Source organism: Vanellus vanellus, assembly GCF_965231255.1.
Source record: "Vanellus vanellus genome assembly, chromosome: 1".
In the NCBI taxonomy this organism is placed as follows: Eukaryota; Metazoa; Chordata; class Aves; order Charadriiformes; family Charadriidae; genus Vanellus; species Vanellus vanellus.
Genome location: NC_138905.1, coordinates 201,013,110 through 201,031,013, shown reverse-complemented (window position 1 = coordinate 201,031,013; position 17,904 = coordinate 201,013,110). Strand labels below are relative to the sequence as shown.

The 17,904-nt window shown below is 41.8% G+C and overlaps 1 protein-coding gene across 2 annotated transcripts; it reads right to left on the bottom strand.

The window, feature by feature from the left end:
- Positions 1-17,790, bottom strand: SPATA13 (spermatogenesis associated 13; the record flags this gene model as incomplete). 2 transcript variants are annotated; one of them, XM_082482253.1, is made up of 10 exons in its annotated part: positions 1-182; positions 1,436-1,510; positions 5,940-6,312; positions 6,852-6,981; positions 9,380-9,612; positions 10,263-10,442; positions 13,165-13,350; positions 14,417-14,596; positions 15,140-15,276; positions 17,736-17,790. In XM_082482253.1, 10 exons carry the CDS (start codon positions 17,788-17,790, stop codon positions 1-3), a joined length of 1,731 nt encoding a protein of 576 aa, XP_082338379.1. The 2 variants fall into 2 exon arrangements, with proteins under 2 accessions (XP_082338379.1, XP_082338380.1); XM_082482254.1 differs by lacking the exon at positions 13,165-13,350.
- Positions 17,791-17,904: the final 114 nt, after the last annotated feature.

Genomic DNA, 17,904 nt, shown 5'->3' with positions numbered 1-17,904 from the left:
TCACTTTTTAAAGGGAGTGAGTTTGTTGAAGGTATGCCAGAAGAGGGACGGCTTCCGCTTGGGTTCTGCCAGGGCAAAAACCTGCTGCTGCGGGACGCTGGTAGGCACAGTGATGTGGCGCTGATGAATAGGATGCAGGCTTTGGTGTGGAGGAGGCACAGGACACCCATTATAGCTTACACCTGCAAAAGGAACAGTGGAAGAAAGCGTATGAGTCAGCTAGCGGAGCAACTAATACTGGGAAAATTTAAGCATAGGACCACAGGACAAATTCAATGGTCAATAAAGCCAGTATGAATTTTGCCATGAATAGAAGCACTACTAAAGGTTACCTTTTCTGATGTTAAACTTTTTAATTGCTGCATTGATTTGGCTTAAGAAGAGAATAATACCGGTAAAAAAAAACATTACAGAATTACAAAAAGTAAGTAGCAGTTTCACATAGCCTGGCTATATTGCTTGCACAAGTAAACTCTGGTATTTCAAAGGAATGACTTAACACAGCAGACACTTGTATTTTAGTCAACTCTCAGAACAAGGCTAGGGAAAATATGGCTACCAACAAAAATGTTATTTCCTCAATTTGAAAAATATTTTTCCAGGCTAATGTTCTCAGACTTGACCTTTGCGCATTCTGACCAGAATCTCCTGATCACAATTTTCAGCCACTACCCTGAAAATCCAGACAGATTGTATAGGTAACTAGTGATTGATAAAGAGAAAATGCTGTAATAATATTAATCCCTGACAGCAGAGGACTACCTAACATCAACTCCTTCACTCCTAAACTGAGACTTAATCTGGTCCCACTTCCTCAATTCATTCTCTCAACACACTGGAGATTTACCCAAATTTGACTTTAAGATGGAAAAGGACAAAATCACAACATGTTTTCTGAGACAGAAAAGGAATAAAAAAGCTGTTTCCCGAGAAACACGGTTCTGGTCCATCCTTCCTTCTAGTCTAGGAGAGAAGGGAGCCATTTTGAGCGTGTCATTGTAAATACAGCAACACGTAGCTTGCAAAAAGAACTTTAGGATATCTTAAATGAAGCACAGAATTGCTAAAGAAGAACAAGCTGTTTGAGTAAAAGCAAAGGAAGGAATCAGTAACCCTCATTTCTAATTTAATTTCTGCATGCACTTTCTTACATCCTGAAATTAACCGCTTGCCTTACCTCTTGAGTTTCTTCTCTAATAAAGAGAATACTGACTTGCCTGTCTGAAGGAGATTGGGGAGCTGATTTAGTGGACAGTTTACAAAGGCATCGGAATTTGAGATTAAAATACAGGTTAACGGAAATTATTTGAACTCCATGCAAACCATGAACATTTTTTAAAAGATTGAAGTACTCGACCATAGTCAGATCGTGCTATTTCCTAACATAAAGAACACTAGAACACAGTAAGAATGTAAAGCAATTCTGAACACCCACCTTTAATTTTTCCATGCCTTGACTTACGGGCATTCTGCATGGCTTGTTTCTTCTGGTTTTCTGAGATTTCCATTCCTATGTCAAAGTGTAAATTAGGGCATTGATATAAAAATACTGTATCTAATACTTGATTACATTAAATTAAAACTAAGTAAACTATATTTTAAACAACTTTTAGTAAATCCTACTAGCAATATAACTGAAGTTTTTAGAAGTACATTTTACTTCGTCATATTCATTTAACGATAGTTTTTCACTGAGATAACAACATGAACATTAATTTGCCTGTAGATTACTGGGAAAAGCTGCCTCCCAGTTCCTGCAAGTGTCAATCACTGAGGAACTAACCACACAAAAAGTTCTTTTTATAGGTAAGTCCAGCTAACAAGAGATTAAAAAAAAAGTGTAAATTAACACTTCTGAAAGTTACAAGCCACCGAGTAATAGATGACAAATGCAGAATCTGCATCTTTTTTCACTCACTCTGAGCTAACTTGAGGTAACAAATTGAAGTCGTCGGTGTTGCAGTAGTACAAATTTGGGTATCTTTCCCTCCACTTGGAGGAGACAGTATCACATAATCTGCCAGACACCGAAGGAGGCTGTGGTGTGCCTGTGGCTGCATCAGACTGGGGCTGGATCCCTCACTCCGGTTTCTCATGTACTTGTTTGCATACTTGTATGACTTACACGATGCTACACTATGTAGTCAACCCTATGCTACGTACTACCATGTGACAGGTGTATGACTGATCTGTGCTGAGTGACAGAGGTGCCAGGCATCCGCTGTGAAAGGTGACACCAGTGACTGGTGTCATCCGGAGCCCGTGCACAAGCACCCAGTTCCCTCTCCCTGTGTACAAGACAGTCGAGATACACAGATATGTTACGTCTGCACAAGGAGACAACAGGGTGCACATGCTGTCACTCATTTCACTCACACACACATAAAGAGCACAGAAGTTGCAATTAAAAGTCAAAATGAAGCATCTGGTTTGGTTCCATTTTGCATCTTCCTGCACTTCTCTATACTTTTAAAATTCCCTTTACTTTTTTAGTCTGAATTTATGAAGAACTTATTACAAATCAGCCTATTAACTTTCAATACAACAGCAGTTAGCCATAACTGGGAGGTATTTTATTATGCAGGGCTTTTTTCCTTTATAGAAACAAGGAAACAGATTAAAAAAAAATGAAAGTGATTTCATCAACAGAGAACAGACCACTGTCTTAGGGTGACTATTAGTGGTTTGGAGAAGGATTTTCTGGCTGTGGCCTTTTCTTCCCATATATTCATAAAAGCTAAGAAAAGCTAGATATGGTTTGGAAGACAGTGACTCGCACCAAAGTGTCTTTGAAAATAGAAGTAAAATGCCATTTGCAGTTCTGGCTTGGAAGGGTATGTATTTGTTCTCTGAGTGGTTAGATTAGAGGCTTTGTGTGAAGTCCAGCAAGATAGCTTACAAAATCAACAAGATAAATTTAAACCTGAGGTTTACAATGATGGTGCCTTTCCACTGGTTTTGGCTAAAGGTTCAATTATGCCAAAAAAAAAGAAATTTTAGAAAAGTAGCAGTTTTCTGGGTAATGGAGAAAACATTCAAGCCACTGTGACTCACAGGACCAGATGGACATTAGCTATTACAACTCAACTATCTTTCCTCTGGTTTATGATACCTGTGCCAGAACAGGTACATCGGAATAATGAGTTGCGACATTTGAAAAGCAAGTTTCCAGAAGGCTAGCTGTTCTATGGGCAGAAAAGAATGCCTGTGCCTATGTGCCGTTATCAAAATTACAGTTTCTCATTATACTGAATGGTCTTCACTATATTGCAGAGTGCCTGAAGGGCAGAAAGCATGATGGATCCTCCTTGGCAACCCTTACGCTCAGCAGCACAGGAATTTGTGACCCAGCCCTAAATAAGGGCTAGTGCTATTACGACAAATCTCATCGTTTTCACTGCCACCACTGTTGAATGGCTCCCCTTTTGAATGTCATTGTGATTTTCATGAGGTCCCCATAAAATAAATGATGACATTTCGAGCTGTAGCTGCTACACCTTTGCAGTTTCCTCGTGCTTGGGGATTTCTGCAGCAGCGTCACTTAGAAGGAATGGTAACACCCCACTACGTGCACAAGACAGACCTGCTGCTGCCCAGGGCAAGCACTAGTGTGAGCCTCAGGCGCATCCTAGCATACAGCATTTAGCCCGCTCAACATAGTCTCCCAGTGCTCCATAAAGCAACCACTGCAGTAGGAGGTGTAGATACAGGTCTGAAGAGCTCAAGAGTGCCCCTCAAAAAGGATGGGAATGGAAAATGTTCACATTTTATCTTCTTTTGCTCAGGCCTGCTCACAAAAGTGCATGAGCTGTGATTTATTCTGTATCGTCCTTCCATATGACTGTACTACTGTTCTCATTGTATGCTAGAGTGGAGGCTTTCTGTAACTTTGTTTTAAGAGGGATTGTTTGGACACTCATCATCAGATCCTCTGCACTGCTTTATTACCTTCTGATCACCTTCACCCTTTTGCAATATCCACTTTATTTTAGAGTTCTGTTTAGGTGACATAGGAAAGGCAGCCACCACCCATCCCCATGATCACAAGGTGACTGAACAAGCTCTACACAGAGCAACTCATGAAAGCCATCAGTGCTGTGTCCAACAGGATCATAAAGTCACACTGTGATGTTCAGCGTGGGAGAACAGTTGGTTCTGAAAAGTTTGAAGAGTTTGAGGAAAGTTTAGCTGTGGCTGCTTCATTATTTACTCTAGACTTGAGACAACTGGGGTTAACTGCAACGGCTGGTGCAATGGGGAAGAGTTAAAACTGCTTTTAAAGTATGAATTAGTAAACTTGAAAGCATTTTCTTCAGTTTATGTATTATCTACAATACATATGGAGAAGGCCTTATTTTTGTCATATTTACAACAGTATCAAACAAGAGAAAGCCACGAAGATCAAAAGGTTTACATTTGTAAACTAAGGGTTATTTCTGTCTTCCTATTCTTCTGACCAGGTGTTTTAAGTGAACATGGAGTATGAGATTTGGCATCTTGTTTAGATTTTAATAATTTCTGAGTTATATTATCCACTTCACTGCATTTCCAATTTTAACCCGCTGTCATCCAAAGCCTAAGCCTGAAGAGTGTTATAAAAAGGAGAAATTCTCATGTAGTCAACACACGCAGATGCACTAATATTTTTATTACTTATTTAGGAATATTAAAAAAGATTTCTATTTTTCTTATTAGTGGTGCTGTCTTCTTTGTGTATGTTTTGCCAATGAAATTTTGCTGGAGCATTTGTCACGATCTTAAAGGAAGCATGAAAGAAACTATGCAAAAAAAGAAATTAAAATAACAATCCTAAATGTACATTCACACAGAAGACACTGTCCTTAGAGTGTCCCGCAGGCTGTGGGTCTAAAGTTAATCCTAGGATTTGCTACCTTTTTCCCTGCTCACTCAAGTTTAGGCTTCATTTCTCTGCACACTGCCCAGTGGTGCTATTGTTTGGTCTGTAACTAATGATACCATGCAACTGCTAAGAGCTAAGGACTTTGGGCTTGTCTAGTTCAGAGAAAAGGAGGCTGAGGGGCGACCTCATCGCTCTCCACAGCTTCCTGAGGAGGGGAAGTGGAGAGGGAGGTGCTGAGCTCTTCCCCCTGGTATCCAGTGACAGGACGCCTGGGAATGGCTCAAAGCTGCACCAGGGGAGGTTCAGACTGGACGTTAGGAAGCATTTCTTTGCCAAGAGGGTGGTCAAACACTTCCTAGGCTTCCTAGACAGGTGGTCGATGCCCCAGGCCTGTCAGTATTCAAGAGGCATTTGGACAATGCCCTTAATAACATGCTTTATCTTGGTCAGCCCTGAATTGGTCAGGCAGTTGGACTAGATGATTGTTGCAGGTCCATTCCAACTGAAACAGTCTATTCTAACTGCACAGGTCTCGTGGATGCAGGAGGTGCCATTATATGATATGGACAGTATAAATATACAATCAGAATCATAGAATAGAATAGAATAGAATAGAATAGAATAGAATAGAATAGAACAGAACAGAACAGAACAGAATCATAGAATCACAGAATAATTTGCTGCTTAGCTTTATTATAAAGTGTCCTTTATGAACAGATGTTTTGGGCCAATGATTCACAGAGAAGTGCTAGGAATTTGGATGGAGTTTTATTATTGATTGGTCTTTGTGAATTGCATATTGTCGTATCTCATATCTCGTTCTGCTCTGTAATGCACCAGCATCACACGGGTTACGCTGTGACACGGATATCAGAGCTAACTGCCCTTTGGCCCACAATGACAGGGCAAACACACCTGAATAGGCTTCACTTACATAGCTAAAAGTCATGTTGGGTAAGAAAGAGACACCTGTCCCAGAAGGCAGAATGCATATCTGCACAAAGCATAAATAAGTGTAAAAGCAAGAACATTCCTCCTTGTTTTTACCACCTTTTAGAGAGGAAATCCTTCCACTCACCCATTTCCTTGTCTTCCTGAACTCTTCTCCTTTCACTTTTGCATGCTTCCATCCATCTCTTTTTATCCTCTTGCTTTTTTGCACAGAACAAATGAATCTCTTCTGTCACTCTATTTATTATCTTAAAAGCATTCTTGACATTAATGTTAAAGTCTCTGTCTCTGCCATCTTCAGTGTCCAAAATTTCCATCTCATCCATGTCAATACGATCTTTATAATACAAGATGTCCCTTCTCAGTAAGTCCTTCTTACAGAACACAAGCTGATGGTCAAAAAGGAAGAAAGTCCTCTGCTGGCTTTTGCCTTGCTTTGATATTTTGGTCAGTTCTCCTGAGTGGATCAGTTCTGAGCTTCTGGCTAACACATCTGGTCCCTAAGAAGATATACAGATATGTAGTAAATAATATTTTAAGACCTTACTGTGTGCCTAACCAGCCTCACTTTATAATCAAGTCTTATTCGTTTTTCTTGTGGTTTTATTATTAGATTTGAAAATGTCATAGAATGTAGATAATCTCATCCAGGCAAACTCAAAGAATGTGGTTCTGCTCTACTTTACTTCTGCATAAATGAGGAGAAAACTCATTAAAGTCAATAAAGCAGGTTCAAGTTCTGACAGAACTACCAAAAACCCAAAGGAGATTCTATATAGGTCTAGCATTTTAAAAAAATCCATTTTGTCATCTCAAAGACAAGTGTCCTTGTTAATACATGCTGCTCTTCCCGATTTATAAACAAGGTAATCAGTAACAGAATCACTGCAAATGAAGCAACTGGACTTTTAACTGAGCAATGACCAGTTGAAAAGTTGACACCATAAACTACCTACTATGCAGAAAGACATATCCTGTAGAGGACATGAAGTACTGTACACAGTACCTTTGCCCAGGAAAGGGACAGGGCGACACTTACCTCCCAGTCTACGATAGAGACTTGCCAACGTGCAATCTTGTCTATGCTTTCTAGTCTTCGTTTTCGCTCATTGATCAGGCATGCTACGTTCTTCATGGCTTCATATGCAGCTTTTATGTTGTTATAATCACTGTGAAATGTAGGCACGTTTCAAAGATCACTTATGCAATGGATATGATGCAATCACAAACTGTGACACAGTGCTTGAAATATTAGCCCACATTACCCATTGATCCCTCTACTCAGGGTACTTAAATAAGAGAAACCTGATTCTCGGCTATCCTGAACCTCACATAGTAGTCTGCACAATTCAGTGCTGCTGTACTGCTAGGCTTTGCCCAGGAGCAAATTATTAAACTGATGGAAGGAGGCAGAGGAGGTAGATTCATGAATTTTAATGCTGCCTCTACTGAAAACAATGGCAGAACTCCCATTGACCTCAGTGATACCTACATTTCACCAAAGGAATTTGTTTTTAAGCAAGATTTTAGTGGGATTTTATTGGGAAGGGCATTCCTTTAATTGTGTTTAACAACTGTATTTTCTCCTTCTTCTTCCCAACAGCTGGATGGATGAATGCTAATGGAGAACGCTATGTGGGCAGAAAAAAATACCAAAAGCAACCTCAAACAGGGTGAGTGAGGGACCCAAGAACATGGGCACCGAAGAGAGGAATTAAAGGAGACAATGCTGACAAAGTGGCCTGTTTCCATGGAACAAGTGTGTAAGAGCCAAGGCGGTCACCTGCCCCTGCCTGCTCCAGGTCAAATGCAAGTCTCCTGTCCTTTTTCCATTGCTCTGCTCCCCTCCTTCTTTCCCTGAGCTCCGCACATGCTTATGAATGCCCCCAACCTCTAGGCAGGTTTTCCTTCCCCTTTGAGTAGCACCCATCACTCCTTCACCTTCCTCAAAAGGAGTCTCTGAGAAGAGAGAATAGAAGAGACGTATTTCTTGCCTTAGAATCCCAGCAGAGCAGCTGCTTTCCCTCCTTTATCAGAACATCTCTTGCAGAAAAAGGAGCCAGAAGTAGAAAACAGTACGAGCCAGAAATAAATCCTGCAAAGGGGTCAGCCTCGCTGTCCTTTTTATCTGCTTCTGTCTTAGTTCCTATTTTCATCGGCTGCTGCTGATGGATGCGCTTCCCTTCTAAATCTGCGTTTTACTCTCCTCTCTCTATTTATATCTATGGAAACTCTTTCTGCCACACTGTATACAAAAAGTGAGATTAACAATAACAGGATCCTACTAAGGTCAGGGAGATGTCCCACAGGGTGACCGCATGATATCCACGCTGCTACTCTTGCCCTTCCTTATCTCAGTTCCTTCTTTCTTTGGTGGTGTGTACGTTATTCCACATTTGCTGCATAACCTGTGGCCTTCACGGCAGGCTGTGCACATCGGATCTTCAAACTTTTCATGAACACAAAGCAAAAAAACCAGTTGGCTGAAGCTTTACCAAGGCTCCGTGTGGTTGTAGGCCTGCCTGTCCGTGAGCATCTCTGTACACTGGGCACCTGTCTGCTCGGAGGCATCTCTGGATGCTGTGCCACAGAAGAGGAAAACAGGTACTATGGGTGGAAGGTGGCAAGACCTTGCTGTCACTTCATCTGCAGGTTTAATAGCTCACAGAATACTCTTTCTAAAATTAGTAGCAGTGAAAGAGATTCCCATGTCACTAATTGTTATTGCAGGACTTTCCAGGTAGCCACAGAACTGAATGGAGGCATTTCACACCTGAATGTCAGTACTTCTCATCCCCTATATTTTGCCCCTGGCAAAAATCCCGTGGTCTCCAAGGGGAGTTTTCTCAAAGCTAAAGCGCAGATTTTGGCCAAGGAAGCACTGCCTCAGGCTGCATTTGGACTTTGAGCACAGGGGTCACAATGGAATATTTTTCCTGCAGTTGTACAAGGTAAAAAGGCAGACATTTAAAGATAAAATCTTAATTTAGTCAAAGATTTAATCAGCTCAGGAGTATACTAATAACCTGCTACTTCAGTTCTTATTTATCCCAGCTGAAAATCTAGTGTCTGGACTTTACTGCAATCAAAGGCAATGTTTATTACTAATAAGTTTCTAAAAAACATTACCTCAAAACTTGCTCAGACTGCATTCTTTTCTAAGGCCTTCTTTACCTTTTCTTGCGTCCACAACATTTATGCAGCTTCCCCCTTTCTTCTGTGGATTTCCTTCTCCTTCCTTTCTTGGATACACTGGCTTTTTTCTCTCTGATTTACACATTCCTCCTTGCATCCTACTTCAGCATCTTCATCTTTTCGTTCTCCCTCCTTCCCTTGCTCGTCATTCTGTCTTGCATCCTGTCAGTCCCCTGTGCTGCATTTTCAGATACTGTTTTTGTTAATATTTGTGATGGTTCCAAAGATGCTCATCTAGTAAGGAGCTCCTGACTATAGCAGCCAATGGGAGTTTTGTTCCTGATCTCAAAAGCCTCAGTGTTGTTTCACCCAGAAAGCTTGAGTAATTAGATGTTATTACTGTTACAAGATTTGGTTTTTTCATTCTCTCACCTGTGCTCCTGAGTGGTGTATTTGAGCAGTTCTGCAAGCTGCAGAGGGTATTTGCAGATTTTCTGAACGGGCGTGAGAAGAAAACCATCAATGGCAATGTCAATCATCTGCTGAAGCAAGCGACAGGCCTCAAAGAAGTGGCGGTACTTGCCCTGTTTCATTAGTTTGGAAAGTTCAATGCAGGCACTGGGATGATTGTTACAATACTCTGAATAAATAGCAAAGCCTTCTTGCTATTAAAAAAAAAAAAAGAAAAAAGTCAAAGCTTTAAGTAAAGTATTTGCCTATAAAGCAGGAAAGATATTTGTGTAACATCTATTGTATCTAATTAATTAATCCATTTCCTATATTGTTTCCTGGCTGATCAGCCTTGAAACTATGCAGAAATATACTTTGTAATAGTCAAAACTATCTACCATCTTTGTAAGAACGCAGAAACATAGGCCTCCATTGAGTCAGGATAACCAAACCCACTTTAAGAAGTTCTTTTCTTTGTGGAAGATAGCTACAGGCTTAGCAAGTGTCTATCGTGAACTCACAGCCTCTTTCCCCACAACCTTCTTTCCTTATTTTCTTTAGGAAGTTTTTACATGTCCAATATGACATCACTGCAAATAATCCAGCTCACCTGTGCCCGTTACGGTTTTGAAAAGGGAAGTTAAAATTGTGTACAAAGTTACATGCTTGCTAAAGATGAGGAGAAATCTGAAACATTTAAATAATCCTTTAATTGTAAATTATTCTACATTCTAAAATGCTATCTATACACAGTTGAGTATTTGATAAGCACTTGTTACTAAAATCCCCTTCTATCATGGTAACTTAGCATTTTTCTTATCATATTTTGTTAATTTCATAAATAAAAACAACTTTTGCAACATACATGTTGAAGAAAACACGACCCTATTTCACTTAGATGAGGTTCTTCTTTGTTGTACTGTTTTTCAAGATCCTTCAGAAACTTCCTCTGGAACTTGTAAATATCCTCAATATTTCCAAAAATGGTGCTTAACTGAGCTGCGGTGAACATTCCTGTGTGTTTGCGACACTGCCGAATATAACCCTGGAAATAAATAAAAAACCCTCTTTAGCCTGAAGATGTGAAAACAGGTTCTACCCTGAACAAGCCCATTTGAGCTGACAACCCCCCTGTGATCTACGGGCAGGTGAGTGGTTTCCCAGCCACAGGCACACACACGGACATGCAATTGCAGATTTGTGTCTGAAATGTCTACACATTGATTCTTGCAGTCCGCCTTCTGTCTCACAGTACCGTAGATGAATCAGGGAACCAGAAACCTGCAGAGTGTGTAAAACCCCTTCACATCTCCTTGTTACAACTACCCATCACGCTGGAGGCGAGCCCGCTGTAAGGCCCCATGCCTTAGACAGCCACCGCTTTAGCTGCCGTGCTTTTTCATAGCAGTTTCTCTGTGCCATAACAGTTCTTCTCTGTGCGGATAAGAACAAACCCTAAAACAATGAATATAAAGACAATTTCTACCAGGGCTAAAGTACTCTTTCCTTAAGCAGTAGGTAAGCAGGGCACAGTCTAAGCCAGAGAACCAAAATAAAGAACATATTATAATGCATTCAAAATGCTGCTGTTTGGTAAAATCCATATGGTATTGGCAGGAGGTAACAGTATTAGCAAGACCTTACACAAAAATACAATCACTTTTCCATGTTTTTTCTCTTTACTTGTAAGAACATCACAGGGGTCCGGGTCACTTTATTCATATCCAGTGTTAAGCAGACACACAACTGAGCCCTTCAGTTTTAAAACGCCCTCGGAGCAAATTCCATAACCAACATCAGATCGCATCAGCATTCGCTTAACTAAGAAGCAAAGGTATGATCAGGGGCCTCTTAGAGCAGAAACACGCAGCAGCTGCTGCCACGCAGAGCCACACATCCCCAGGTACCTGTTCCACACAGCTGAGCGTGGCGAGGAGGATACGCTGCAGGGGCTGAATATCCAGGAATAGCCGCCGTGCTCATACTCTCCTATCAGCTACGGCGCCGGGGTACAGATGAGTGCGAAGGTTAACTGGTATGACAGGGCTTATCTGCCAGGCTCTTCTGTTTGGCTGCTTTCAGGAAGGTTTCCCCCAAATTGCTTTGGGAGCAGACAGCTGTAAAAAGCCTTGCGATTGCTCCGGTGAGGTCTACCAGGAAGCAACCCTGAATTTTGCTGGCACTGTTATGAATATTCCTGTCTCCTCCACAGCCATCTGCTCTGACAGCTATACAGTGGCTACACTACAAGCCAGCTACCACATTTACTACTGTTAGGAGGATAATTCCAACAAGAAAAACTAATTCCTGTGCAGCTCTTGTACCGAGGACTGCAGACACTTCTTGAACGTATAATGTTTTCCTGAGTATACTCCGGCTTCATGATCCTGACAGCACCAGCCCTGGTGATTCATTCTAGTGCAGAGCTTGCAAAATTGCATTATTATCTGCAGTAGCTTTTCTGGCCTAAGTCTTATGTGAGGATATTTTCAGCCTTATGTCCTGCCCTACAGATTCATTCTGAAGAGAGAAGACCATCTCTACCCCACATGTTGAACATGAAGCATCACTTCTCTACTTGGAAAGCGTGTGTTTGCTCTCTTCTACTAAAATCAGAGGCATGTCACATTTAAAAAAAGAGGTATAGAATATATGTATTAGAGAAAAATAGTTATTCATATCAGTCTAAGAATTAATAGGCCAGTAAAATATGAAAGTCATGTCCTAGAACTCAAACTCAGCTAACCGTGGCAGCAACACAGCTGCATGTACAAATTCCTGCCTGATCTTTTAGGCACACAGTCAAGCTTACTAGCTTAAGTAAACAGTGAATCTAAATGACAAAACTTATGTTTCATGTTTTAAAATTAGCTAATTAGCAACTAGTTTTTATCTTTTTCTTTTCCCTTTTTTCTTTCCTCAAAATGCATTAAAAAGGCCTGATCTAACAAAAAAAAAAAATCAAAAAACGCTGCTGTCTTGTCTACTTTGTTGTCCATGAGAGAATCTAATGAGTGGTGGACTAAAGGATGACAACACAACAAATACAGAGAGAGACCTAGCAAACTAAGGGTACAAAGAATATTTTAGTAGGTTGCTTAGCACCCTTCTAGATACTAACCACAAATACAAGGCAAATACAGGTCAAATGCATCACAGTTCACGTCAGAAGAGGCAAACTTCAGTGCAAAGTACTAAGAAGGCTCTTGTCCAAGTGTGGGCCTTCAACAAAATTTGAACAAAAACCAGAGGAAGCCCCACATCTTATGGTTCAAACAAGGAAGGTAGTTCTAAGATATCTTTAAAGACTTCTTCTAAGCATCCAGCAAAAATCTCTTTGTTAGAGAAAACAAAAAAAAATCTCACCCAGCAAATATTCTCTTTGCAAGTTACTTTCAAAAACTTTTGTCCCTGAACTGTAATCAATTTTATTAAAGTTACTGCAAGTTTTCTATTTAAACCAAATGGTAAAAAGTTCTAAATAAACTGGACTTCCTTCTCTCATTATCCTGGAAATAGAGGTCAGATAAGCAAAGCACTTTTTCCATGTCAAAAGTGGAATGGTTTTTTTTTTAAAAAAAGGAAGCGGTGCCTTGCGGCAGTTGGTAGAGAGGAAAGCCATAAGAGGACACAAGCAGCGTCTGACTGACAGCCACAGAAGCGCAATTGGGAATATTTCGATATAAGAAACCAACCCGGTTCTCAACTTATATGGGATGTTTTGTTCACATTAGGTCAGCAGAATGCCCTCAGGTTAAAGCATGTACCTCACAGATGTCCTTGAGATGCTTGATATAGACTCGTTCTGTGTTCATAATTTCCTGTATAACGTTGGTTCTCATCTGATCCTTGTTTTCAGCTATTTTCTGACGATGCTTGCTAACATCTGCATCTTGTTCTTCATCCTGGATACTACTACAATTTTCTGGCACTTCTTCCTGATTAACTCGCAGCTGCAGCCAGAACAAACAAAGCAAACTAGAGTAAAGCAGCAAACATTTACAAAATGTGATAAAACTGTTACAAACTTCTTACAATTAAGAGAGGACTTGCCACAGAAATGTTCCCATTCTTACCTTATAGAGAGGGTTCCACAACAGGACTTATGTCATTGTACCCACTGCACATTCAAATAAAGTGTTGAGATTTCTGTCTGGTTAAATACACAGTTTTCTGCTCACAGTTATCTGGGAGATACCATGTTGTGTTGCCTCTGTATTTTTCAGAATCAAGCTTATTTCTGACCCTTACTAATAGTCTATGTGTTATTTTGGCCAAGCCAGCATATGGGTAAAAATTATAAAAGTAGACAACTCAAACACTTCTAAATAGTTTCCCTCTGCCCCAGTTCCCCATCTGTATGACACGGAAAACAGCACCTCCTTTTTCGACTTTTGTCTGATTGCCCATGTTGGCTGGAGGTCTAGGAAGGCCAAAGGCAGGAACCATCTCTTCCACTTTGTGTAATACTTCACACAGTGTGGCCCAAGCTTCATTACAGGCTCTCAAAGAGTTATTTAAATTTATTTCTAAAACATAGTTCAATTTTATACCATTCGAGAGTTAATCTGGCTGAGTTCTGACTGGGGAGTTCAGACTGTGAACCAGATTCCCACACAATGTTGTGATAATAAATTAAGCCCTATTTTACCAAGAAATCCCTGCAGCATAGCTTTCCCCACTCCCTCATGAAAACTGCTGCGTCCTCTCTGTATACACTGATTGCTCCTTGTTGAACTTTCTGCTGCCCTCATTTCTGCTTCAGAAACTCCTTTGGTTACAAAAGAACCACACAAAGGAAGAAGCCAGAGTGAAAGGTGTTGGAGGAGCTAAGGGATCTTGGAGTGTGATTCTTTATTGCTTTTTAACTTGTGAAGTCACTAGGAGTTACACCACTGATGTTCAGATATAAAGATGCTGAGGATCAGGCCCTTCACTTAAATGTAATGCCATGACCATTGCTGTCGCACTCTGCTAGCAATCTTACGTGACAATGGTGCAAAAGCAAGAGTTACTCACCCTGACGAAGCTAGCTGGAAACCAGGCTTCCTTGTCCTCGTTTCTTCCCCACCACCAATCTTTGTTGGAAGCTTCTAGTACTCTAATGACATCTCCAGCTTTGAAGCCCAGCTCCTGATCATCCATAGTCACATGGTCCCAGAGAGCTTCTGCATAGACAATGCTGCCATCGCTTATCAGCTGAGATAGGTAGAAAACGAGGTTGTGAAGGACAAAAGATAAACAACGAACTGTTTACAAATGACTAAGAGATCAAACAAAATACCTCACTAGAGTGCCCATGATTACTCCTAGTACAGTATAAAATTAAATTTCTGGATTTTTAGAAATCTATGTGTCTATTACCTGGTCTAGTGGGAGGTGTCCCTACCTATGGCAGGGGGGTTGGAACTCGATGATCTTCAAGGTCCCTTCCAACCTAAACCAGTCTATGATTCTGTTTATTAGTGAGAACAATTAGAGTCCTGCTCCAGAGTAGCTACATAGGCTAACAAGTTACACAGGCTAACGAGTTACGCTCCCAGCGAAGTACCAGTCACCATGCTCCTGCCTTGGCATCTGCTCGTGGGCCCTGCCAGAGAGAGGACACCATGGCTGCTGGGTTCTTCGCTATGCTGGCTACCGCCATTGCACTTTTTATTAACATGAAACCTCAGACCTGTGGAAAACACATGCACTCCCCCCTCCCCGTCGTTAAGAGCAATGCAAAGCCCAGGACGTTACCTCATTAATTGCTAGCTGTTCCCCTCCGGGCTGCAGGTACCTGGGAGTGGCTTGGCAGAGCTCCTCGTAACTGTAATCTTCCTCACTGCCATTGTCATCCACTAAGGCTGAAGACTCAGTCCCACCATCTGCGGCAGCTAAAACAAAGGTGCAACAGCTGTTTGCTTCATCATTTTTATGATTCTGCTCCCCCCCCCCCCCAAAAAAAAAACAACAATGCAAGACGAATCACTGAGAAGTTGCCTTTGTTGTCACGAATATAACAACAACAGCAGAAGCGGAGGGCAGCAGAGCCCTCAGGAAAACCACTTTTCCGCCATTAAGTACTTTTTGCTCTTCTTCAGATTTTTCTCATTTTGCAGCTGACGAAACTTAAGAAAATCTCCTTTTTGTGCATGAAAAACAGAACTGCAACCATTATTTATTTATTGTTTTAACCCAGAGGGAATCTCAAATGGCCTGGAGGCCAGAAGGGAGGTCTCAATGCTCCTTCCCACAGGGCAGATAAGAGAGCTCCAAAGGGCCCCCGGCAGTCGGGGGGGGGGCGCCGTCAGCCCCAGGCTGGGGACTGTCACATCGTCACATCTCCTGCAGGGACCGGACACCTCGGTGCCCACCCAGCCATGACAGGGGTAGGCAGCCCACACCGCAGCCCCGGCTCTGAGGCGGCTGCCGACACCTCTCCCGCACGGGGTTACCTACAGGGTGGCCCAAGGGGTCACGGTGTAACTGCCAAAAAAAAAAAACTTGTTCTAGTTGCCCCAAATCACAAAAAAAATTCTTGGTTTGACAAGTGTACATTTTCTGGCCAAAGCGGCAGCTTTGTAAAGAAATAGAGGGCAGAACTAAAACGGGCTTCACCTTATTACACAGTCACGTAAACCAAGAGAAACATCATTTAAGTGACTGTCACTATGCACATATAAACGTGCAGTTACTGTGTAAAACTGGAAAACCCATTTGGGGCTACATCGCTGGGTGGTAGATGCTTTTGGCGATCATCTCCGTACTGGCAGATGAAGAGGACTGGGGACTGATGGGACAAAGTAATACTGAGGGACCCATGTCCACACTGCTCAGTCCCAGACCCTTTCAGAGCAGGTTTGCCTTTGAAAGCCAGCTGTAACGTTCACACAAATCAGGGGATGAGCTAGTAACCAAGAAGCATTCATGACCAGTGGCCCTGTGCTTGAGTGCCTTCTCTGGTCCTTCTTAATTTATCCCTAAAGATTTATTCCTATGGCAGGCCCAAGCTGTGAATAACTAGAGAGTCTGGAGATCATACAGTGTTCAAAAATCCAATAAAAAAATAAAAAATAAAATTCAGAATGGGCTGCTGGCACCGAACTGCTTTTCTAATGGTTACTGCGGCCCAGATAAGCTGCCCCGTAGTCTGCAGAGCATCTCTCTCACGCCCGAGTGCCTGAGAAGGGACCTTTAAGTGGAGTTATGGAACCTGCCGGTTCCACCCAGCAGCACAGCCCTGGCCCTGCCTCTTCTCAGCCCTGCTTCAAGCCTGGGCACCGCCTGCCTGATGAGCTCTGAGCCCCGGGTAGGTGAGAGTCACCAAGGGATGACTCTTGGCTTTACTCTGCACACCTACACAGCTCACAGGGACACCATTGCTTATCCGTGATTTACCCTTACAGGGAGAAACAGCCTCCTCAAGGGTGCTCATTCCATCATCTAGCACCTGTGGTCATTTGCATATTAATTGGCAAGAGAGATCAAAGCTGATCACTGCACAGATTCACTAAAAAGCTTGGAAGATTTTTCTTTCCTTTAAAAGTGTAAAAATATAGCATAGTCTTGATATAACAGAACATGGTTATTCAACCACTCTCTTCTAGTCCCCTGCATTTTAAATATACACTCACATTAATGGTATAATCTGCCTAATCAGGAAGGAGGCAGAATCCCCACTTAAAAAAATGAGATTCTTTTTCCCTACAGACTTACAAATCTAAGCACTGATAAACTTTTAAAATACATCTTGTGAAACTCACTGAAACTGCTTTATTAAAAAAAACCTGCAAATAAATAATTCATTAAATCAATTTCTAGATTATAAAGCAACATGAAAAAAAAAATTAATCCCAGTGATCCTTTATACGTCTCCACTGTAATATCAGTACTGCCTGTCGGTTTGTTCCAGTAAGAACGCCACAACAAAATAACCTAATTCATTTGGCTCCAGATGAAAAATGACTGCAATTTTGGGACCGATAACTGTTCATTATTCTGTGCCAAACCAACAAGCTTACATTGTCTTCGTAGTTACTCAAGCAAAAATCAGTCGCTCGCATTCTGCATCTACTCCTCTGTTGTTTACAGACAGAAATACCAGAGGTAGGGGTGGGCTTTCCTAATCGCCCCAACGGGGCGCAAAAAATTAAAAGACAGCCTGGTACTGATTCTCATCTCCCAGCAGCTTTGTCACCGGTGTAAGGCTGGAAGCTCCCACGGATGACACGGTATAAGCGTGATCAGAATCAGGCTCCCTGACTGCCACAGTTTATCAGTTCAATCTAAAAACACTGTAAAAAAGAGAGAGAGAGAGCCAGAGAGAGAGAGAGCATGTTCTACTCACACGTACCCATCTGAAGGCTCTCCAGACTCCAAAACCGTGCCATTCCCCCCCTGGCTACCATGCTGCTGGTCAGACTCGACCCCAGGGCAGGGGTTGGATGTCTAACGGGTGATGCTCAGTCCCAAAGGGCTGGCGGAGGATCACAAAAGGCTCCGAGCTACCCCACAGCGCAGAG